The 24,492-nt window shown below is 34.2% G+C and overlaps 2 protein-coding genes across 3 annotated transcripts; both read left to right on the forward strand.

Moving 5' to 3' along the window:
- The first annotated feature begins 361 nt into the window (after positions 1-361).
- Positions 362-3,106, forward strand: synpo2b (synaptopodin 2b). Its single transcript, XM_056459363.1, has one exon. The coding sequence runs from the start codon at positions 496-498 to the stop codon at positions 2,344-2,346; it is 1,851 nt and encodes a 616-aa protein (XP_056315338.1). The 5' UTR covers positions 362-495; the 3' UTR covers positions 2,347-3,106.
- A 6,863-nt stretch (positions 3,107-9,969) lies between these two features.
- Positions 9,970-23,839, forward strand: myoz2b (myozenin 2b). Of its 2 annotated transcripts, XM_056459374.1 has the most exons (6): positions 9,970-10,103; positions 12,475-12,587; positions 14,506-14,672; positions 17,545-17,656; positions 20,292-20,475; positions 22,884-23,839. In XM_056459374.1, exons 2-6 carry the CDS (start codon positions 12,503-12,505, stop codon positions 23,107-23,109), a joined length of 774 nt encoding a protein of 257 aa, XP_056315349.1. In that variant the 5' UTR covers positions 9,970-10,103; positions 12,475-12,502; the 3' UTR covers positions 23,110-23,839. The 2 variants fall into 2 exon arrangements, with proteins under 2 accessions (XP_056315349.1, XP_056315358.1); XM_056459383.1 differs by lacking the exon at positions 12,475-12,587 and having other exon boundaries at positions 9,971-10,103.
- Positions 23,840-24,492: the final 653 nt, after the last annotated feature.

The following is a 24,492-nucleotide window of genomic DNA, read 5'->3' on the forward strand; positions in this document are numbered from 1 at the left end:
CATTAACCATACTAATTATAAGATGACAATTTTTAAGATGAATTATGATGACATGCTGCATCATGTTGAATCAAATGCATGGAACAGTCTGGTAAATTTTAAAGTAATGCCTGTATTGTGTTGTGTAATTACTTTTCTCATGCTGTTTTCTATTTTTTCTTGTTCTAAATTTTCTTTCACAGGACTAAAACGGAGATACAGTTGGTGAGACAGCTGGGAAAAAGTCAACTCTGAATGTAAAAATAACACTGCTTTTTACTGCGGCCAACAGCAAGAGGGTGTTGATTTTTAAGACGTGTCGACAAAAGGGTCAGAAGGTAACACTGGTTAGCCACAGTATATCTAGATGACAGATTTCAGGACAAGAATGACATTTTACACCACAAAGTAAGTCAGGACTTACACTGTCATCAAAGACATTTTAATGCTCAGAACCAACGTCCTACTTTGACCTACATCAGAATTTCTTAGTACAAACTAAATAACTTTGAAACAATGGAGCATCTTCCACAGACGAAAGGCAAGGGAGTCCTGATGTTTGCCAAAAGGCGTCAAAGGATGGATGAGATTTCTGCAGAACATGAGGAAATGAGACGAAAAGGCATACCAGTTGATGCAATTGTGGAAACAGAAAGGGAAATTGTAATGCCTCCTCCTCAAGAAAGTAAACCTCCACAAGATTTCTATGCAAGGCAAGAACAGCATTATCAAGGGCAGTCATTTCAGCAACAGATGTTGCAACAATCAGCAAATAGCATGAATGGTCTGGATCCATACCAAGGTTCGGCTGTTCCCAAACCCCTTGTGTCCAACAGAACTGCTAAACCCTTCCTTGGCGGTCATAATCAAGGCCAAAAAACTTTTTCACCCGTTAGAGGTGTCTCAAGTCCAACATCTAAGAAACCTGAAAACATATTCAAGGTTCCTGTTCCGGTAAACACAACACCACATGTTTGGTCTCCCACATCAGACGTCATTGCTTCTCGTGATGAACGTATTGCCATTCCTGCTATTAAGACAGGGATCCTGCCAGAAACAAAAAGGAGAGGAGCAAACAAGTCAGACTTGAAAGAAAGGCCTCTACATCAAAAGAAAAGAGATGAAAAGTCCTTAACAGAGTTCGTTCAAGAGGAGGACTTTCTCAGTCTAGGCGCGGAAGCATGCAATTTTATGCAAGCTCCAACAGTCAAGCAGAAAAACCCTCCACCTGTTCTACCTAAACCTGTTATTAACCCAGCTCACCCTCCCTGGTCTGCAGAGGGTCATGCCATTTCAGCGAGCCACCTAATGACATCAAGTTCAGCTCAAGCAATGGGGCACAATCAGGTGCAGGCGGTCCAAACTAAACAGCACCCTGCTGCAGCCTGGACTCCAGAACCACATCAGACACCACATAAACTTCGTGCTGGTCCCTCCAAATCCAAAAACCCATGGATAAAGTCACAAAGCGAAGAGAACTCTGTTGCTTCTTGCCCACCCCAACATCTTAACACATACCTTCCGGCATCGAAGGCTCCATCAGCTTCTCCTCAGGAGTATTCATCAGAAACAGGTGCATCTGAGGGTCTGAACCTTAAAGGAAAAGGAGCTGAACTGTTTGCACGGAGACAAACCCGTATGGAAAAATTCATAGTGGACAATGAGACTGTGCGAACCAATAAGGTCAGACCCTCATCACCAACGCTTTCAATGCCAAGCACCTGGAAGTACTCTTCTAACATCCGTGCACCACCTCCAGTGTCCTACAATCCGATTTTATCACCCTTTTATCCCCTTGCAGCAGTTAAACAACCCCCACCTGCGACTAGTCCAAAGACAAAGCCGAAGGTAAACAAGGAGAAGAAAAATCCTCCCCCCAAACATCTCAATGTTCTGGATGTCATGAAACATCAGCCTTACCAGCTGGATTCTTCCCTGTTTACCTACAACTTTACACCAGAGGTTAAAGAAGTAGTTTCTCCTAAAGACTCAAAACCAACTTCTGCAAATAGTTCTTCCAAAATTTCACAAGCAGATAAGCAATATCCATCTAAAGCCACTGGAGAGGTAAGTGCTGCATACCCGTTTGTCCGCCAGACTACATCAAATGAGACTGCTGCTGTTTCCCCACAACAGTTTGATGGAAAACAACTAAATATATATGATGGTCTTAGAAACAAAGGTATCTTCAGTGCCCGTCTGCCTCCTGGTAGCTCTGGTGACAATGTTTCTGTAGGGTCTTCTGCACTTGACAATAATCAATATGCTTCACGATCTGTATTACCAGTTGCCCCAAGACCAAAGTTTTCAGCCAAAAAGTCAAACATGACAGGAAAGCAATGGAAACCGATGATTTTGCAACATTAATTGAGCTTTAAAATGGTCATGACATGGTGTTAATTGATTTCAATTAAATGTTTTCATTTACTTGGTCATCAAAAGACTTTAAATAGTTGCTTCTAGGTTAATGCTCGATTCTTTCGAGATCAATGCATAGTACTTGCAAACATTTCTGTAATTTAGGGTATAAAGGGATTTGATTAGATTAATTCTCTTGATTTCATGAGCTTCACAATTTTCCATGTGATACAAATGGAAGTGGAATTTATTTTTAAACTGTTTTTTTTAGAAAGAGAGTGATAGCAAATATCAAATCTGTTCCCTTTTCCCAATGAAATAATCTGTGCTAGCATTACATGAAATATTTAGGTTCAGTTTCAGAGCAATACACAAAATATTTATCCCCTTAGCCATATCATTGGATATTAGGTTTGGAACTTTTTCACAGATTGCATTTCAACAAGGTTGTATTTTAGACAACATCAGACATTTTTTAACAATGTTTTATTTTGTTTTCTTTGGAAACTCGGGCCAGCCTAAAATATAATTCAGAGATATTAATGATAATTATGTGTTTTGTAAATTATAAATTATTTGTAATGTGTTTAGCAGACTCTGCTGTTCAAATACTGATAAAAAGACGGGTGTACAGAATTTGCTTATTCGTTTGTATCAAGTCAAATATGATTCTGAACTGTATTCTTTTCTGGTTTCTTCTTTTCTTGATATTTCAAAATTATTGCACTGCCTGATCCTTCTCTTTAATAAAATGTTCCATCTTTCTTTGCTTTGTTTGTCTTTTTTGATCTTTCCCACATTTCACCAAAACCCTTTTTCTACATCCACTTGTCCTAGAAAGACCCAGTGTAGCCTTTAACGGGTCTAGTCTTTATTCTGTGTGGCTGATTTTATTCTTCACTTGTTGATATGCTGTGGGTAGCTTGCAGAGACTTGGGGCTGTGGCTTTTTTAACTTTGCACATTGCTTATTTTAAAAATAGCTCTCGCTCCACCATGTTTGAAATGCACAAGCCTTATTATGACCGCTTTGCAATATGATCTAACCAGAAGTGCTGAAATAACCTCACTCCCCAACTCAACCCTAAAGCTTAAAATGTTGTAATGACAACACTAGATGTCAGCAGTATGGTCTGGCAAAGCAAATTGCATAATAATTTCAGACAAAAATGTATTTTCAAAGACAAATCACTTTAAAGCTGTTTTTTATCAGTAATATTCCTCCATAAGATTAAACATTTGAATAATTTAGAGAAAGTTTTGTTAATTCAAAATATATTAAAGTTTCATTTAATTTATTAAAATAGAAAAAGATAAAAAAACCTTGGTTCCACTATATATCAAGTGTCTTAAACTAATATGAACTTACACTGAAATTAATATTTTCTTAAAATGTACTTATTGCATAAATACATGTTCTGTAATTACATCTTTAACTACACTGTTGACCATCCCTTACATTGTAACCCACCCTTAAACCTACCCATACCACCAAAATGTCCCTATCCCAATTTAGGAACACCAGAAGTGTTCTGCAATACATTATGAACACAGTAAGAACAATGTATTTATATTTTGATTCAAATACATAGTAGTTAAGGCCACTTAATATAAAGTGGGACCAAAACCTCTCACACATTTGTCTGTATATACTTATTTTTGCATTTATCCAATTAAAATGTGATATACACTTCATTTGATTATTTTTATTATAATATTATTGACTTTTTATATTAATTAAATTGTATGCATTGATATTTTAAAAATGTTTTTAAAGCTGGCAGTTTCTAGTGTCTTGATAGAATCAGCAAGTTAGGAGTGCAAATTATGACTCCAAAATGATCCTGTGCCAATCAAACTGACCTCCTTTGAACTAAACTGAACGTTATGTCTCTAAAAAGCATTTGCAGACACAGTCCAGATGAGGGCAGTCTTAGTGCATGATATCATCTTGTTTGGAGTGAATGGTCTTTTGAGAAACTCAAGATCTAAAACATTTTAACAGTTTCGGTGTGAAATGTCTGTTCATTTGAAAAGGCTCTACTACGTTAAACAGTGTATATGGAATTATTTTACCAGTACTGATAAATGTAAATGTATATCTTTCATTCTCTGTAGGGTTTCAGCCGATGCCGTTCCTTGTCATCTCCAATGACCCATGATTTGCTGAACAGGCAGTTTTCATGGGTAGAACAGCCCAAAAACCCACTGTCGTCTATGGAAGCGCTTGCTTCAGTTCCTCTAAATGAAGCCAAAATGTCTGCCACTCATAGAAAATCATTACCAGAAACACCAGCAGAATGGAAGGAAAGAGTTTTCTACGAGTCACTTTGTGATCCACAGGAGATGCCCCCTGTATTAGCTGTTACATCCCGCATCAACAGCTTTTTTTCAGTGCCAAAAGAACCTGTTGTACATGGGCCGACTTTTTGTCCTTCACAGCCTCTGGTGACAAGCAAAAGGTACAGCAGGGGTAGTTCTCTGCCAAACAATTACACAATTCAAACAAACTATCCACAGTCACATAGAGTCAGCTGGAAACTGTAATCAAATTTATATACTATGACTAATGATATTCAATCATAGAATAGAGTTTACAAAAAGTATTTTATGAGTTGTTTAATTTCCATGTTTATCGATGTAAGCCATTAATGTATGTAATAAATTTATCCATAATATAATGTAAAAAGATACTGGTAATGCATGTTCAATGCATATTTGTATTTGTGTCAAAAAAGTTTTGTGTGTGTGTTTCTGCAGCATTTTTTTTTTTTTTTGGCTACTGAAAAAAAAACTGTTTTCCAATGACTTTCCTAATTAACTTGCCTGGTTAACCTAAGTACTAATATTGGTGGCGCAGTGGGTAGTACTGTCGCCTCACAGCAAGAAGGTCACGGGTTCGAGTCTTGGCTGGGTCAGTTTGCGTTTCTGAGTTTGCATGTTCTCCCTGCGTTTGCAGGTGTTTCCTCCGAGTACAGAGAACAAATTCATTCAGATGCATTGTACTGTGTGTACCTACTCAGAGTAAAAACCAAATTGTATGGACTAGGATGAAATTCAATGTTGTCTAAGGAACAATCAGTCTTTGAAGGTCTTTTATTCTGGAATGGCAATATATGTCCATGTCCTCAGCAGTGCGTTTTCTCAAGACGTATGTTGGTTTACAGTATGTCATGTGCCTATAGAGTTTGGTTAATTAAATAAGACAAAATTTTAAGTTTGGCTATTTTCTTTTATTTCCCTAAGTTGTGCATACACTGTATGCCTTTGCGTGGGTTTCCTCCGGGTGCTCCAGTTTCCCCCACAGTCCAAGGACATGTGGTACAGGTGAATTGGGTAGGCTAAATTGTTCGTAGTGTATAAGTGTGAATGAGAGTGTATGGATGTTTCCCAGAGATGGGTTGCAGCTGGAAGGGCATCTGTTACGTAAAACATATGCTGGATAAGCTGGCGGTTCATTCCACTGTGGCAACCCAGATTAATAAAGGGACCTAGCCGAAAAGAAAATGAATGAATGAATGAATGAATGTTATCATGGCAAAGGCAAAAGAAATAAGGGTAACACTTTACTTGAAGGGGTATTCATAAGAATGCCATGATACGTGTATAATAATAACATGACATGCGATTTTATGCATGCTTATGACAAGTGTCATTAAGTGTCATTAGCTCAGTTTGGTCATTTTAAATGCAAAGGTGACAGTTTGAGATCATGAATACATCACAACTTGACAGCTTGACAATGCCAGGACAATATGTCATAAATCTGTCATGATTGTCATGAGGCCATTATTACTGTCATAAATATTTTCTGATCACTTTCTTCAGAGTAACAAACTAAATTGTCATTATAATTTCTCATTAGAAGTGTCAATACTCTGTCAAATAAATTTGAGTCTGAATTCAGCTGTGGCTGAAAATGCCAGAGTTTTTTGTTTATTGATAATCTCTGCATTCTCACAAATCCTCCAATACACATACAGTGTCCATACAAGTATGATAAAAGACTCGTTGTGCAGTGACAGCTTCATTCATTATAACAGAACTTTGTAAAATCACTGTGAACTGAAATGAGGGATTTTTAGTAATTTAGGGATTTCAGGCTCCTTGGCCTCAAGCTATAATATTATAAAATCTGACATTTTTTATTACAGACACTATTATGCTGCAAACTGGATGAGCAGTATAAAAGGTATTAAAACATGAATGAGGGATGCACTCTCAAAAATGCAGCGACTGATGTAGTTATAAACATAGCATTCATTCATTTATTCATTCATGCCAACTGACCCAGCAGAGACTGGAACCAGCAACCTTCTTGCTATGAGGTGACAGTGCTAACCGCTGAGCCACCGTGTTGCCAATAGCATTGATGCACAAACACTTATATGATCAATTAGTCATGACAGCATATGTTTCATAATAGTTCATTGTAACTTCTTAAACTAAGTTAATCATGTTCTAATTAAATTTTCTAAGTCACGCAAGCTGTTTTAAGTCAGTTTAACCTAATATAAGTTCAATGGACTCATAGGGTTAATTTGATTCAACAAAAAGCAATATGTCAAAATAGATGTGCATCAAGGCTAGAGCAACCTTGCTTATTTTTGATGCTCCCTTGTTGATTTGATTCTGGAACCAGGCCTCTGTCAGCCTTAATTCCCTATAGTAATCAGTAATCTATTTTCCAATCAAGCTGTCAGTCTTTCAAGGCTGATTTTATTTGAAACAACGTTAAAGGAATTGTTCCCTTGAAACTGAAAATGCTTTCATCATTTCCTCTATGGCTGCAAAAGGTCAAAACGTACCTAAATGTTTTTGTTTGAATTTGAAACCAAATGACAGTAAGCAATTCACTTTGAAAAACCCCAGCATTGCACTTTGTTTCTTAGCATAAATTTGGAGAGGAAAAATATACGGTCCATTTTGTGTTTGCGTGCTGTTTAGTGTGCTGCAAGTGCTGTGAATTTACCTTGGTACACACATAATCTGTTTTCAGAGGAGTGGTCATAGAAATAAGTGGACAAAAAGTAATTTTGTTGTTGTCATTTATAATAGCAATAATAAGAACAATCGGCATAATAATCATCATTAGCACAGGTCACAGCTTGTAAACATGGTACAGAGAACAAATTCATTCAGATGCATTGTACTGCGTGTACCTACTCAGAGTAAAAAACAAATTGTATGGACTGGGATGAAATTCAATGTAGTCTAAGGAACAATCAGTCTTTGAAGGTCTTTTATTCTGGAATGGCAATATATGTCCATGTCCTCAGCAGTGCATTTTCTCAAGTCTGAGAAATATGTTGGTTTACAGTATGTTGTGTGCCTATAGAGTTTGGTTAATTATATAAGACAAAATTTCAAGTTTGGCTATTTTTTGTGCGTACACTGTATGACTTTGCCAAATTCTGACTTCTGGTATTCTCTTTTTGAGTCAGGGTTAGGGCCAAATTTAAAGGGATTGTTCACCTTTTGTAATTTTGCTGGTAGTTAATTCTTAGTTCATGTATAGATTTTGAGCCATGCTGTTTAATTTTAGCAATTCATCATGATGGTCTCACATTTGATGATTCACAGTAAGAATAAAATAAAAATACTCTGAGATATGAAGCATTCCAACTGCATTTTTAATTGTGGTTGTTTGCGGTGTTCGCAATCTATTTTTCAACATTTACTGTTAAATGGATAGTTTTCTTAAAATATATTTTCAATTTTTCTTCAAGACATTTTTTTCTGCAGTAAAGTCAATAACTTTCTAACACAAAGGACACAGGAAAACATAGCAAATATTCTTTAAAATGATACTTAAGCAACATTTAAACAGTTCTTTCCTTTTGAAAGCTTAATAATACATTGAAATTCTTAGGCTAACAACAAACACACTGACACAATAATTGATTGTTATGTTTTTTCTTGAAAACAACAACAACAACAACTGTCTTTTAAGCCTAAGGGTTGATGCGTGATGATGCGAAACACAGTGTCGCTGTTAACTGTAAGTAACTGTAACTGCATGCCAACTCACTCTCATTAGAGAGAGTATTACTTTACTGATATGGTTATGGGTTAGTATAAGTTGGCATATTCCCAAATCAACTTATAGTCAATAGAATATCTAGTGGGGGTAATGAATTACAAAGTAAATAGTTACTATAATAGGGGGTCACTTTTCATTTTTAGGTCATTTAATTACAGTTACATATTATGTACTTGCCTTAATGTACATATATTCAACAGTTATGTACAAATCATTTTAGAGAAGCAGAGCAATTTTTTTTTGTCATACAAATATATTTTGTGCTGGCACATTGTGCTCAGTGGTCACTTGTTCAAGTCCCAGCTGGGTCAGTTGGCATTTCTATGTGTGGAATTTACATGTTCTCCCTGTGTTCACATGGGTTTCCACTAGGTAGTCTGGTTTCCCCCACAGTCCAAAGACATGCGCTATAGGTGAATTGGGTAAAACAAAAATTGTCCGTAGTGTATGACTGTGTGTGTGAATGCAATAGTGTATGGGTGTTTTCCAGTAATGGGTTGCAGCTGGAAGGGCATCCGATGTGTAAAACATATGCTAGAATAGTTGCCCTTGCTGTGGTGACCCCTGATAAAAAAGGGACTAAGGCTAGGAAAATGAATGAATGAATGAAAATATTTTGCAGCACTGTTCTAAAAAAGCATATTTGCCAAGGTGACAATATATCATATAAAATCTGAGCAGCAGAGTAATTGTGTGTGTGTGTATACACGTAAACACTTCATGTTTAGATACATATATAATGCTTTTCTTAGATATTGCATTTTTATTAAAGCTACAAGACCCTGTTTGACTCAAATTTAAGTTATTAAATGTGTTTAATTTCTGTTGTAAAAGCATTGAGATTTATAGAGATTAAGTATTGAGTAATTAAATAAATAACTACTGATTTATTACTTATTGAAAAACAAATTAACATTTAATTAAGTTGTTTTTAGTAATTAATAATTTTTTTGAACTAACTAACTGGTTACCAAAATGAAATAGTAGCAGACATTAAGCAGGCTAGTAATACCCTAATGATAGCTAGTTGACATGCAATTGCAAATTACTGAAAAAAATATCGAAACTAATAAAGATTTTAAAGTAATCATATACCCAACAATAAAACTGTACTCATCATTTACTCACACTCAAAGTGTTTCCATAACTTTATGGGTTTCCATTTTCTGTTGAACTGAAAACCAGATACGTTTTAGAAACACCACTGACATTCATAGTAGGAAAAACAAAAACTATGGAAGTCAATGTTTACCAGTTTCTAACATTTTTCAAAATTACTTCTTTTGTGTTCAACAGAAAAAAGAAACTAAAACAGGTTTGTCACAAGAGAAGGTTGAGTAAACGTTTGATGATGGAAACTATGGAAATCAGCCCAAAAAATCCCAGTCTATGGTGCAAATTGTTCTACAGACTAAACCTTCATCAGTTTTATCCACTTACACAGACTTGTGTACACTTTATTCTCATGCATAGGCTACAGCTGTACCTCCCTCCCCCCTCCATACCATCTTATAGCATTGTGAGAGGTTTGAGTGCTGAACACAGCTAAAATTAGCCTATTGATGTAAGCTGGCGTTCCACTAACACCCGCACACACCCCCACCTCAGTGTAAGTCAAGAACAGAGTGCGAGACAAAGACAAATCAGGCCGGATCGATCTACCTAAAGTAACCTCTTCCTTTGTACAGGTACTGTAGAATTGAAGACACAAGCATCTCTAACAGGTAAGATGATGGCCTTCGCTTCAGAGACTGTGTGCTGTGATGATATGATAACAGACGTGCGTTATAACAATGCTGGGGTGGTGTTTTCTGGACAGTTCTGACACTTAAACTTTGATAACAAAGCATTGGTGTCTTTTACATTTTAAAAGTTATTTAAAAGAATAATGAGGATAAATGAGAATGATAACTAAGGCAGAAGTTCTAACAAAAGACAAGCAATTTTAAAATGATTGTTTAGGAATTTCCCTTTCTAAACAACACAACTATAGATAAACTTAATATTATATATATATATATATATATATATATATATATATATATATATATATATATATATATATATATATATATATATATATATATATAAATATTAATAATATATAGATATTTAAATATATTGTCACAACAAAGTATGCAAATAGAGTGTTAATATTGTGTAGCCATTAACAAAAAGATTATTTAATGACAACACAAATTAGTTGGATCTTAACTCACATTGAAAAGAAAATGTCAGAAAATGACCTCTGAGAGTGTTTGATTAGAGCAGCAAGTAAAGGATGTAATGGCAAGGCTGAATGGCATGTGCCAAGAAATTTCTGTTGGCAGTGATTGGCCTCAGAAACCCAATCTACAACCTGCACACAATGTTCCGTCACCAGCTCATGCATAACCATTGATTTATATGACTTCATGACATATGACATCTTGCTCTGTGTAAAGAGTTGGCAAGTGCTCAGGCATGATTAAGTTAACTTAACACTTTTACCAAATTTATGTAAATTGAACATAAAAAATTAAGTTGTCCCAATGAAATCTGAAGAATTGTGTTGTTTCAGCTCATTTTAAATAAGTAGTTTGAACAAGCAAAAAAAAAAGTTGGAAAGTTGGAAAGCCTAAATGTGTGGATTTTTTTAAACACAGCTAAAAATTAGATTACTTTGGTTCCTTTAATGTTTAAATTGCCATGATCAAGAACTGCATATTAATCCTCAACAATTTGCAGAGAAGAATTAAGAACACTCAAAAAAAAAAAAAAAAAAAAAAAAAAATTAAAATAAGTTTTTCCAAAGGTTTTTGGTATAACTTAATTGTTTTATGTTCAATTCACTTAAATTTGTAAAAGCTAATAATTAATGTTATTTTTTCATGTTGCTCCAACACAAATCGATTTTGTGGAACCCAGAACAAAAACAAAATGCTGGGTTCCACACAATTCCTTCATGTCGCCCCAACACAAATCATTTTTACATTGAAAAAATCGTTTTTACATTGAACATAAAACAATTAAGTTGTTCCAAAAAAAACGTAATAATTGTATTGTTTCAGCTTACTTTAAATAAGTAGTTTGAACAAGTGTTTTTTGAGTGGTGGTATACTTTTTTTTTAAATTTCAGTCAAAAAAAACCCATCACTAATATGGAACCCTCTTTTCTGCCACAGGATAAAACATGTAATTGCACATTTTTTATAATATAATTTTAATTATGAGCTTATTTCTGTTCAGAGAAAAAAGTCAGAATTGCTAGATTTAAGGTCAAAATAATATAAGCACAATGCAAAAAAAAAAAGAATTTAGATGTGCAAGATATAACTTGACATTATAAAAAACTAAATCTGAATTCTGAATTAATGTTACAATTATCAGTTTATATTTCACCATTTTTAATTTTGATAAATTTTATAGTTTATATTTTCATTTTTAAAATTATTAGTTTTCCAAATGTCTTTTTTACTTTAACTATTATAAAGTTAGCTGCTTAATTTTCAAGCCAGTTTAATATAATCTAAATTGAAATGACTTTCGCAGTTAATTTTATTCACAACAAAGTTTTTAAAAGCTTTACAAATGTGAGATATTAACTCACAATTCTGAGAAGAAAAGGTAAAATTGTGAGAAGCAAAATTCTACTAGCAAGAAAGTCAGAAATGCACAGTAAGAAATGATTTACTTTTTCAAAGTAATAAATACTTTGCCTTAAAAGCAAAAAGTTGACTTAAACTCACTGAGACCTGTAACTGTTTGTATAATTATGCACATTATTCATTCACTTAATAATTTTAAGCCAACTCAACTTGCTTTTTACAATCTGTAAGATAATAAGTTGCAATGTTTTTTTTTTTTTATTATTCTGTGATGGAAACAAAAAGGCAACATATAGGATCAATATTAACAAAAAAATTGTACTCATAACAATAGACTTTATTTAATCCAATTTATAGAGTTTACTGTCTTTATATAGACATACTCATTTTCACCCTTCATTCTTTCATACAGGTTTTCTCATTTCTCATTTCATCTCATTCCTCATTCCTCATTCCGGACTTACATTTTTTTTCCACGCCAAATATCTTTGCCCTTTATGTATTGCAGCACCGCTGGGATTCTGATTTAACGCAACATGTCACAGTTCAGCACTCTTTCAGTGCGTGAGAGGAAGATGCAGGCAGCTGCCCTTTGCCATGAGGTCCATGGTGGTGCCAACGGTATAATCTTCTATCAAAACTGCTCTCAGATCAGCAACAAATAATTACAGAGCACAGTAAAGAGCATATCTGCCAATCACAGAGAGAAACGCCAACATTTAGAGTGTGGTTCAGGGCCACAGTCTCATTCTAGCCATAAATAATCTTGTGTGGATGCTCTGCTGCCTGTAGCAGTGGATTCACTCTGTCATTGTCACAGGCTATTTCTGCAGAGGCTAAAGTTGGGAGGATGGGGCAGGACAGCTGTGCTGGAGCTGAAATGAGCACAGAATAAAGAACATGGAGAACAAGAGCTTCTCCTATTTAAAAAAAAGCTTGCCCTGTTTAAAAAAAAAAAAACAATGAACACATTGCATTGTTTTTGTTAGATTATTTCACATTAGGGAAGTTTCTGTATTGAGTTAGATCACAGACTAACATTATTACATATAGTATAAAAAATAAACTACATTTACAGCACATTGTTTTTTTAATAATAGTCTACCTAGCCTACTGTACTCTTGGGGAAACAAGAGGATAACATGCACCTTAATTTCCAGCCTAATGTAAAGGTAATTTACAAGAGCATGTTCTGGTGTTCAATTTACATAACATTGTGTACAGTGCAGTGCAGCTGGAAACATCCATAAACAAAATAAATATACAGGATGTATTTGGCTGTTAATCGAAATGAAAAGTGGGCAATGCAACTGGGGAAAGAAAACCTTTTAAACTGGGCAAACAACATTTTTCCTGTAATTTCTGCTGAAATATATTGTTCCATGTTATTACTGATGTTGTGAAAAAAAATGTAACATCACTAAGAAAGAAGCCACTTGTGCAATATGACTGGGATTTATGAGAAAAATAATATTCTTAATTAATATGTTACAATTCTGAGTTTATATTTCACAATTCAAATCATTCTGTCTTTTTGATCAGTAATTCGTAACATGTTTTTGTTACTTTAACTTATCCAAAAACATGAACTGATTCATTTTCAAGCCACTTAAATATAATCATAGTTAAAATAACTTGTTTAGTTAATGTGATTCACATTAAAGTTTGTTAGTGCAACTGTTAGCTACCCTCTTGTTTCTCACCGATACAGGATTAATCTATAAACTAGAGTGGTGATTTTTACTCTCTTGTTTCTCCAAACTTTTCATATTGTTCTCTAATACTTACTCACAAAGTAGGTACATGGATATATACTGTACAGGCATACTAGCATTACAAAAAATAACATCAATAAGAGCACATACAAAAATAATCTTTAAAATAATGTTTGGAATCTGTCAGGAATATTCATATTTAGCTCTACGGAAAGTTGCTGCAGCAATAGCTTATGACTGCACCTTGTATAACCTCCTGTTACTAATAAAAAAATCACAAGCAGCATGTTTAACCTTTTAATAACAAACTTACCAGTATTAAGGCTGAATGGTTTGTTATGTGACCTGTCACAGAATGTGTGTCTAACACAGGCATTCAGACACTAGCACCCTTTTTGTATTCTTGTTTTCTTTATGTCATGATATATGATGTGTTATTTGAATACCTGATACTGTAGATGCAGCATGTATTTAAATATGAATCATATGAAATATTCACATCATGACTTTCATACCTTTCACAATTAGGTCATTAACTCACATTATTGCATTTATTATGTAATAATATACATTGCATACTGTAGTTTTGAATACCATTCATTTACACATCGAATACCATTCATTAAAATGCCATGATCCATGCATTTTCAAATTAATTCATATATTAATATTCATACTAAACATACACACACAAATATTTGCACATATATACATACGTATAAACACAATATGTTCATTTACAATGTAGTTGATTTATTTGTGCATATTATTTATATACATAAATAAATGCATAATCATAATTTGTATGACGTTAACAAACACAGGTGTTACTATGGACCTGGGAAAGAAACTTTCCACCCCAAAAGACATCATGCTGGAGGAACTTTCCCTCTTGTCAAACCGAGGATCACGTCTTTTTAAAATGCGACAACGGAGATCAGAGAAATACACCTTTGAAAGCATTCAGAATGAAGCCAATGCGCTTTTTAATGTAAGTAGCAGCTACACAAACACACTGGCCTGTCTGTATGTTGTGCATAACAAATTGTTATGAGCCAGTTCAAAGGATACAAATTATTGTAATACATATTATGACACTGATAATAACAACACCTTTTCACATGATAAAAGTGACTAAGATCTAATTTGATGTTCTAATTGGCAGATTACCAATGATATTGAGACCAGTAAAGCTGAACTGTTCTGTTGTTGTATTTGCTTGTCTGCGCTACTGTATGCGTGGTTACTTTGTTGGCTGATAAAGCAAGCATGTGTTGAGCTGAATGAATGGCAGCCACACATGGAAGATAGCAAATGCCACGTGCCCAGTGTCCTTCCACATGCTCCTTCTCTAGGGTCAGCACTGCCATGCGTCCCTGACAACCTACAACATTTATCATTGTTTGTTTGTCTACGTGTGTGTGTTTGTGTGTGCCCATTCTCACCGCTGTGCTTTTATTTATAAATTATATCTTGTGTTTTTGTCAAAGGAATGTTTCAATCAAAGGATATATAATTAAGATATGTATACTGTGCATATATACCCCAGGCTATAAACCTATAATAAATGGTGAAAGAAAGCAACTCTAAAAAACAAACAAACAAAAAAAAAAATTCTTGAGTAAATGCTTGTAATAAATTATGAATCATTTACTTTTTAAATCACTGAATCTCCATCACTCTGGCTGTGAAAATCATATTGATATATAAGTGTTTCTAAGAATTTTACAGTAAGTAAGATCTTTACTGTATGATTATTTTAGGATTTCCAATTCATTTGCATTTATAAATGGTCAAACCGCTTGGTTTACAAACATGTTTATGACTATAATTGAAAATGAAAATAATATAGCAAATACCAGCTTTACAGAAAATAATAAGCAAATACCAGTTTGCCACATTAAGCAGCAAAATTGGCTGTGTCTATAAATCAATTAGGTTTCAATGGCAGCACCTGCTCCTATGTGAAAGAATAAGGTCAATAGGTTTGTTCACTACTGACAGGTTTGCTTTGTTTAAAACAAGGGCTTTGCTTTGATTAAAGACACAATATATAAGATTCTTTAATTAAAATAAAAAATAAAAAAAAACACTACAACAGAATTATATATTTTGCTGATTTATGTACGTACACAACATTATCCCAAATGTTACAGACTTTTAAAATCCAAAGAAATAAGCAATTTTAACTAGTGACAGACTGTGTCCTGTATTGCCATCCAAATGTCATCATATGCCCTCGATTTCATTAGACTGCAAGGAGCAACATTATAACTGAACCTTGAAATTCATTAAGTATGATAAAACAGTGCTGCACGTAATGCAAACTGCAAACTGTGCTGAGCTTTCGACCTTACTCTAACACTAATACTTTAAGTCATCCATGAACATGATTTCTGCAGCAGTCCAGTTGCATGTAATGATTTCACAAAGCGTCATCAAACATGCTGTTTCTCAATTCCAAGAACGTAGAGAACACACTTGCGTTCTTGTGGAGATCTGTCTTGCCAAGTTACCTCGAAAGGACCAACTCGGGAGACCACAAGAACAGAGAATGCGTCCTGTGAGGAATGAGGAATGAGTCCTGATGGTCACAAGACCCTCACACGTTTTTAATGGAAAATTATTTAAACATTACAGCATTCATACAATGATTTATTGTTTTTTTCCCCTTTTCAATATATATACTATGCATAAAGAATTTACAAATATACATTGCACAATACAAATAAAACTAATTTTAATTTCAGCAAATAAACACCCTTAATGTGTTCATGCCTTTATTAAGATATTCATGGTAATGTTATTTTCCCCATTTCATTTAGGGAAACTCCTGAGGTAAATAAATTAAATCTCTTAACTTAATTAATAAATCTATATGAAATGCTGCACTTCCCACCTCCTTATTTATCTGCAAAGACTTCTGGGACTTCTCGAGCGAGTTTTGTGCTCAAGTTTGCATCGATGCGTCCTCGATATCAGGGAACTTTCACGCATCCTCTGTTCTTGCGGTCTTGAGTATTGGAACTGAACTTTAACAGTTGATGAAGACGTTACACTAGAACACGCAGGATCACTGAAAAACGCATACAGAGAAACAGCCTATGTCTTTGTTTGTTGTGAATACATGCCCTCTAGTGGCAAAAATTACATACTGTACCTTTAAAACAATCTCTAGTGTCCTTGCACTGTGCACTAATTAGTGCAATGTACTAATGCGGTTATACAGACATATTTTAAATTATATGGCTAGTCCTGGTTTGCTATGCTTTTAAGCTGTCATCGAAGCAGATTTTGTGTGTGTGTGTGTGTGTGTGTGTGTGTGTGTGTGTGTGTGTGTGTGTGTGTGTGTGTGTGTGTGTGTGTGTGTGTGTGTGTGTGTGTGTGTGTGTGTGTGTGCGCGTGTGTGTGTGTGTGTGTGTGTGCGTGACAGAGGAATTCCTGCAATTGTTTGACTCATTTCATTCATTTTCTTAAGAAAGATAAAAAAAATTATCTCCACAAGATAAAAATGACTAATAAAAAATGCTGTCACTTGTTTGCACATACAGTGCGCACATTTAGCCCAGCACACTTTTTTTTTTTATGTTTTATAAGTTCTTTAACAAAAATGACAGTGACAGTGTGAATGCAAATCAGACTAGGACTATTAGGGCTTAGGATTCATTTTATGCTTTAGTCTAAAAAAACTTTCTTGCTATGTTGTTTACAGTGTGAAGTATACTTTATATTATAAAGCTGTTTAGAATAGAGAATACAACAATTTTTATGCCTTTTACTACAATGCACAATGCAGAAAGCTGATGTCAAAGATGAATGTTGGAAATTCAGTGCACACAGTTTAAATTAGCATTTCATTTCAGAATGAAAATCAAGCTAATGCTGAAAACTCAGAAAACAAAGGAGTTGCATCAAAAACTCCACCAAATACACCAGATCCCAGAAATCCAGCGAACCCTGAGGACATTGCACCAGGTAAGTCAAAAGCAACCATTTTTGACACATTATATCATACTATAGTTTTAATTCAGGATAATTGTGCCATTATTCATATTCATTTTGAGTGCCCAAATTTGACCAAAATAAAAACAGGTAATATTAAAATGAGGTAACAAACATATATTCTGTTTTAGAAACGTACAACTTAACAAATACTATATTCTAAAAGGTTTATTATGAATTACTAAAGCCTAAAGTATACATCAGTATAGGACATTAGTATGGCGTGTGCTAAACGAATGAAATTCCCAGCAATAAATTTTCCACCCAAGAATTTCCAGAGATTTTCAATCAGGTTTAGACCAAAAATGTTACCTGGCTGTTTCATTATTTGAATGTTTTCAAGTTTTTTGAAGGAACTGCTTTACCTGTTTTGTTGTGTGATGGGGTTCATTGCCCTGCATGCAAATGTCTGGCTGATTGGGTGGGTGATGAACATATGGCAAGGAACCACATGTTTCCAAAGAAACTTCTGATAATTTGCATACTTTGTTATAGTTGTACACTAACAAAGTACTACTAACTGAAATTACTGTGTCTTTCAGTCAAAGTACATTTTCATATTGGATTGTGGGAAAAAATATAACCTGATTATAACCTGTTTTATTCAATTTGTCTTAAAGCAACTGCCTAAAAACTTCTCGAAGTAAAATTTTAACTTTAAACAGCAGTTTACATGTCATGTGACAAAATGAAAAAAACTTTCAAATTAAATTAAATTTTATAGTTTGAACCATAGTTAAATGATACAAAAAATTTGCTTTAACAAATCACAGTAATCTTAAGATGTGTAAGATGCTCCACTCCTGCTGCAGAAAACATGCTCAAACCATGACACTTTATTATCCGAATGTTTAACTTTTAAAGTTAGAGAAACTCTATGATAAGATCTTCTCTCTATCCAGAGCTGAAAAAGAAAACCAGTTCTATCGGTGGTGTTGAACTGATTGCCCACATTACCTTCCATGTATTTGTCTTTCATGGATGATTTGCCATTTTGTGGCACTTGATTGAAATAGAAACATTGCAAAGATGTAATATTTTATAAATTACAAATAGGAATGACCAACTTCTCCCTTTGGTCTCTATCTGGACGGTCTGCTTCAGTAACTTTAGAACGGCTCACTGTCTGATCATTTTCAATGATCTCATTTTGTAGTGCGTGGACTTATGGAATATGTTCCAAAACTGCTGTATTACTCCTGATATGACAGTTCAGATTGCATACCTCAAATAAGGAGTAAAATTAGACCTTTTAGCAATCAAAGGTTCTTTACAAATTTCTATCCCCACTGCCCTGTTTTGTAACCATGCTTACAATGAGACTTATTTTTTTAAATGAATCTCATTTTGCATTTTTTTAAATTGATTTCACATTACTTACTTTATCTCTAAGTTGGAAACACTGAGTCAGGCCATTGTTTCACAGTCAGAAATGAAATGTACAGTACACTGTGAAACCCAAAAAGTTAAGGTAACTCAAACTATTTGAGGAAACCGATTGCAACAAACCATTTAAGTTCAAAAATGAATCATAATCAGCACTGTGAACTTAATCCATTTGAGTAAATGAAGCAATTTGAGGAAAGTAAAACCCAATAAATGAAGAGAACTCAAACCAATTGAGTACTGTAAAACCCAAAAAGTTAGCGCAACTCAAACCGTTTGAGCAAACCGACTGCTACAAACCATTTGAGTTAAAAAACTAATCTAGATACTGTGAACTTACTCCATTTAAGTTGAAGTAATGAGGTATTTAATTCAATTCAATACCTTCAACACTGAAATCAAAACTCTTTTCAATTGTGTAGAATTCACTTTCAGTACATTTTGAGTTAACTACACTCATTTTATTTGATAAAGTTGACTGTTGGGTTTTACAGTGTAGGAGACAAGAAAGATAAAATACTACCAAAGACGACCAAAAATGAATTTATAAATGCCTGTATGAGTGAATTAAATAAATTCTCAACTCTGTTTTAAAGGGGCATACACATTTGCATTGCTTAAATTGTTGGACAGAGCAAGCTCATAAAAAAAATATAAATGTAATGTATATTTGTAATGGCTGATGAGTCAGGAGGTTTGCTTAAGTCTTGCTTATTATCCACCCTCAATAGCTTGTGAGATGCTTATAAAGCCTTGTATCGTTTTTGAAAGAGCAAGTGCAGTGGAATCAGAGCGAGTGAAAAGAGAACATGATAGTGACAGCACATGCCAACCCCAACTCACTATTTCTAGCCGAGTGAATCACTCGGAGTAACTTTAAAAAGGTTAAAAGGGGTGTGCTTGTCTGTTTGAATGTTCAGTAAATGCCTGCTGATTTTGCTTTGTGACAATCTTTAAAAGGACATTGTTCCACGAGAATCAAAACAAACATTTTGCATTTGTTTGGCTTTTTGAATTGTAGGTCATTTTGTTTTATTTCAGTTTTAATCTACCTGATTTACTTGTGCTCCTTTCCATTCATTATGATTTCGGTCAACTCATTTTTATTTATATTGTGTGTCCTGCACAAGATGAACTACAACTGTCGAGAACTACAATGTATCTAAACCTTCATCTCTTCATTAATATATCCACATAATTTTTATTTGTATTTTTCTCTCAGGATATGGAGGTCCTTTGACAAACATTCCTCCAGAGAGGTTCAATGCCACAGCTATGCCCAAATCCTACCACTCCCCCTGGGAAGAGGCCATCATCAATGACCCCACGCTGGCTGACACACTTAAAGTTCACATGCCAGTGCCTGAACTGAAAGTAGAGCTGCCTGACTACAAAAGCTTTAATAGGTACTGCATTTTGTTTCTTATGGTCATCATGAAACACCAGAAACATGTGAATACTGTTTTCAACAAAAGGATAATATTTTCATTCATTTTCTTTTCGGCTTAGTCCCTTTATTAATCTGGGGTCACCACAGCAGAATGAACCACCAACTTATCCAGCACATGTTTTACGTAGCGGATGCCATTCCAGCCGCAACCTATCTTTGGGAAACATCCATACACACTCACTCACACTCATACACTATGGACAATTTAGCCTTCCCAATTCACCTGTACCACATATCTTTGGACTGTGGGGGAAACCGGAGCACCCGAAGGAAACCCACACAAACTTGTGGGAGAGCATGCAAACTCCACACAGAAACACCAACTGATCCAGCTGAGGCTTGAACCAGCGACCTTTTTGCTGTGAGGCGACAGCACTTCCTACTGCGCCACTGCGTCGCCAGTATAATATTTTGTTTCATAAAAATTTTTATAAAAATATATATTTTATCAGGATAGTTCTAGATCTCTTTTTACAAGGTGTCTTGGCCAAAATGGCAGCACAAATAGTTTCACATTAAAACAGAAGACAAACAAAATTTGCTCTGTTCTGATATAATAAATATCATAAGAAAAAATTGATGTAGACAATAAATCATAACAAGTGCAGATTCTTCCCTTTACAGTAGTTAAAAGTAATGAAAGTTGGGAGTGTTTTCAGCATTCATTCACATCACCATAATCTAACACTGAAAGGAAAAAACTTAATTTTCTCGCCTCAAAAAGTGAAAAAAAAAACTAAAAAAACGATTTTAATCTTAGTTTCTTCAATGTTTTTCTGTTGAAAATCCCAATTTGACCATATACCCAAGTATTAGAAGAATTTAGTCTTTCAACAGAATTCTCTTATAAAATATGCTGATCTATTTACATAAAATGCTATTACATTGTTATAAAGGTTATGCATGCTTAGTGATCATATTTTTCATTAAATAGTCAATGGCAGTTCACATTGTAATATTTTTTTATGTATGAGACACTGTTAAAAATTATATAGTTGCCAAGGAGGACATACAACATTTAGTCCATTAATGATGTATTGTATCTGAGCAGCACAGCACCATCCTGAGGAAATGAACAAGAGGTGCAGTCTCTATATCCATATATCCCAATTTTGTTTTATAAAGGAACTGATGACAATGGCATTCATCAAGATTTCATCATCATCATCATCATCATCATCATCATCATCATCATTATTATCATCATCATCATCATTATTAGTAGTATTATCATTAATTATTATTATCATTATTATCATCATCATCATCATCATCATCATCATCATCATCATCATCATCATTATTAATAATAATATTATTATTATTATCATCATCATCAGTATTATTATTATTAATATTATTATTATTATTATTATCATCATCATCAGTATTATTCTTTTTCTAATTAATATTATTATTATTGTCATCATCATCAGTATTATTATTATTAATACTATTATTGTTATTATCATCATCATCATTATCATCATCATCATCATCCTCATCAGTATTATTCTTTTTCTAATTAATATTATTATTATTATCATCATCATCAGTATTATTATTATTAATACTATTATTATTATCATCATCATCATCATTATCATCATCATCATCATCATCATCATCATCATGATCATCTTCATCATCATCATTATGTTCTGCTGTATATACCTCGTATATACCTGTGATGATATAAATATACACCATTGATCATTACCTGATCAATTTTATTTAAAATATAAAGTGATGAATATATACATATAATAAATATAAACTTTACAGCACAAAGTTTTGTTTTTAAGTTACTATAGAGCAAAATATTTATTCACAAACAACTAAATTAATAAATAAAAATTAATTAAACTTATTTGTCATCAGTTATCATACAGTTAATTACTGTTACCATTACATCTTTTAGATATAACAAACATGTCAGCTTACAGTCTATTTATCAGAGGGCAAAACATGATAAGCAAATAACGTGTCACTTAATATCTAATATTGTGTTAAAGCTATTGAATATTATCTAATTATTTTTCTTATCTTTTTTTTTTTAAAGATATGAAGATTTTTAATGTTAAATCTTGCTGCTGATGTTTAAATGTTTGCAATTATATCTGTTTAGTATTTGTAAATATGGCACTTTCTGATCTTCTGCATTTACTTCAGCTTACGGAAAAAGCTTGTTTATAGCCAGTTATGATTTAAGTGGTGGTTGTCAGTGTATTTTAAATATACAAAACAGTACATCATTTAGTTATAATATTAAAAATATCATTTAAATAAATATACTTTTTTATTGGAAACAGTAGAATATATCACATGTAGAGATGCTTCACTAATTAAAACTCTCTTTCTCAGGGTTGCTACACCATTTGGCGGTTTCGAAAAAGCTCCACGAGGAATCACCTTTAAGCTTCCAGAGATGGACTTGAATGCTCCTCAATACCCTGAGCTTCAGGATCATTCAGCCAAGCGGCCCACTTTCAACAGGACAGCCCAGGGGTGGATCTCTGAAGGCACACCTCTCATTTTACCCACCGTCTCTCTGGAGCCTTTTGAGATCCCTGAGTCTGATGATCTGTAACACCAGTCCAACCCCAAACCCACTCAGGCTGATGGAAGTATAAGGTGTTTGTAGATGTCCCCCATGTTAGCATCTGATTATAGGCCAGTGTTGTGTTTTATCAGTAAATTTTGAACTTCTGTTCATGGGACTAGTATTTTCACATATAATTTTTTTAATGGATGCCAAAACCAAAGAGCAAATGGATATCTAAAAAAACAGTGTCATATGAGCAGCAGGAAATGTATAATGTATTATTTTTAGTATCCATCACAACATTACAAGTATTATTTACTGCAATTTATTAATATATCCAAGGCCTTTTGTTGATTTTCACTAACATTGTGCATGGTTATACTGTGAAACAGTTTTCTAAGATTGCATTCGTCTTTATTAGTAAGTTTCATTTAGTACAGCATCAGATAGGAGTTTGTTTTGTTCACAGAAACAATCATTGTAGTGTAAACAGCAACTCTTTGTTTAAAAGTAAAATTAGTCATTTTAATCTTGAAATTATATCTATACTAATCTAATTTAATCAGGAATGAATCAATGGAGGAAACAGCCATGTAAATATAATCTGTTGAGTGTCTGAAATATTGTTTTTATTGTTAAAAAATACTACTATATTTCTGAAAATTGGTTTTGTGAAACGTATTTCTGTCATTACATTCACTGTGTTAGAACTTGTACTGTAGCTTATAGAAATTAGTGTACCCAAACTGTGCAAATAAAACGATGAATTAATTGATACCTGTTGTTGGGGATATGTGTATATATGGTAGCATATTAAATCAGCATCATCCAAAACAGTCTCTGCAAGAATCTGTCTGAGTTACCCTGAGACATGACACACACACACGCACACACGCACGCACGCACGCACACGCACGCACACACGTACGCACACACACACACACACACACACACACACACACACACACGCACACACACACACACACACACACGGACACATCCTATCCTCTGACATGGTCTATATTTACAGGAGTCATAAGTAGCCTTGAATTTGACACTCTGCACTGCAGTTACAGTAAACACAAAGACTTTCGGTCAGCAAATGCTTTCTTTAAGCTTAATAAATTGCACATTAAAAAAACATAGCTATTTTATACTTGAAATGTATACTAGACACACACACACACACACGCACGCACGCACGCACGCACGCACACACACACACACGCACGCACACACACATCTATGGTCTTGTGGTCTGTTAGGCCGTTCTTGCCTGCAGCCCAGTTCACCCTTTATTCACACAACTAACTATAGGTAACAACATAGATCATACTGTACAGACATTATATATCAAGTGATCGAGTATATTAATGTTAAGCATACTGCACTGTCCTTCAAAACACAAAAAGGACATGACAAACATCA

Source organism: Danio aesculapii, chromosome 1, assembly GCF_903798145.1.
Source record: "Danio aesculapii chromosome 1, fDanAes4.1, whole genome shotgun sequence".
NCBI classification, from domain to species: domain Eukaryota; kingdom Metazoa; phylum Chordata; class Actinopteri; order Cypriniformes; family Danionidae; genus Danio; species Danio aesculapii.

Bases quoted from the DNA above. Each gene is read 5' to 3' on its own strand.
- synpo2b (XM_056459363.1), top strand. From the start codon at position 496: ATGGAGCATCTTCCACAGACGAAAGGCAAGGGAGTCCTGATGTTTGCC.
- myoz2b (XM_056459374.1), top strand. From the start codon at position 12,503: ATGTCACAGTTCAGCACTCTTTCAGTGCGTGAGAGGAAGATGCAGGCA. The intron at 14,673-17,544 runs GTAAGTAGCAGC...ATTTCATTTCAG, and splicing joins AAGCCAATGCGCTTTTTAAT to AATGAAAATCAAGCTAATGC. The intron at 20,476-22,883 runs GTACTGCATTTT...TCTCTTTCTCAG, and splicing joins GACTACAAAAGCTTTAATAG to GGTTGCTACACCATTTGGCG.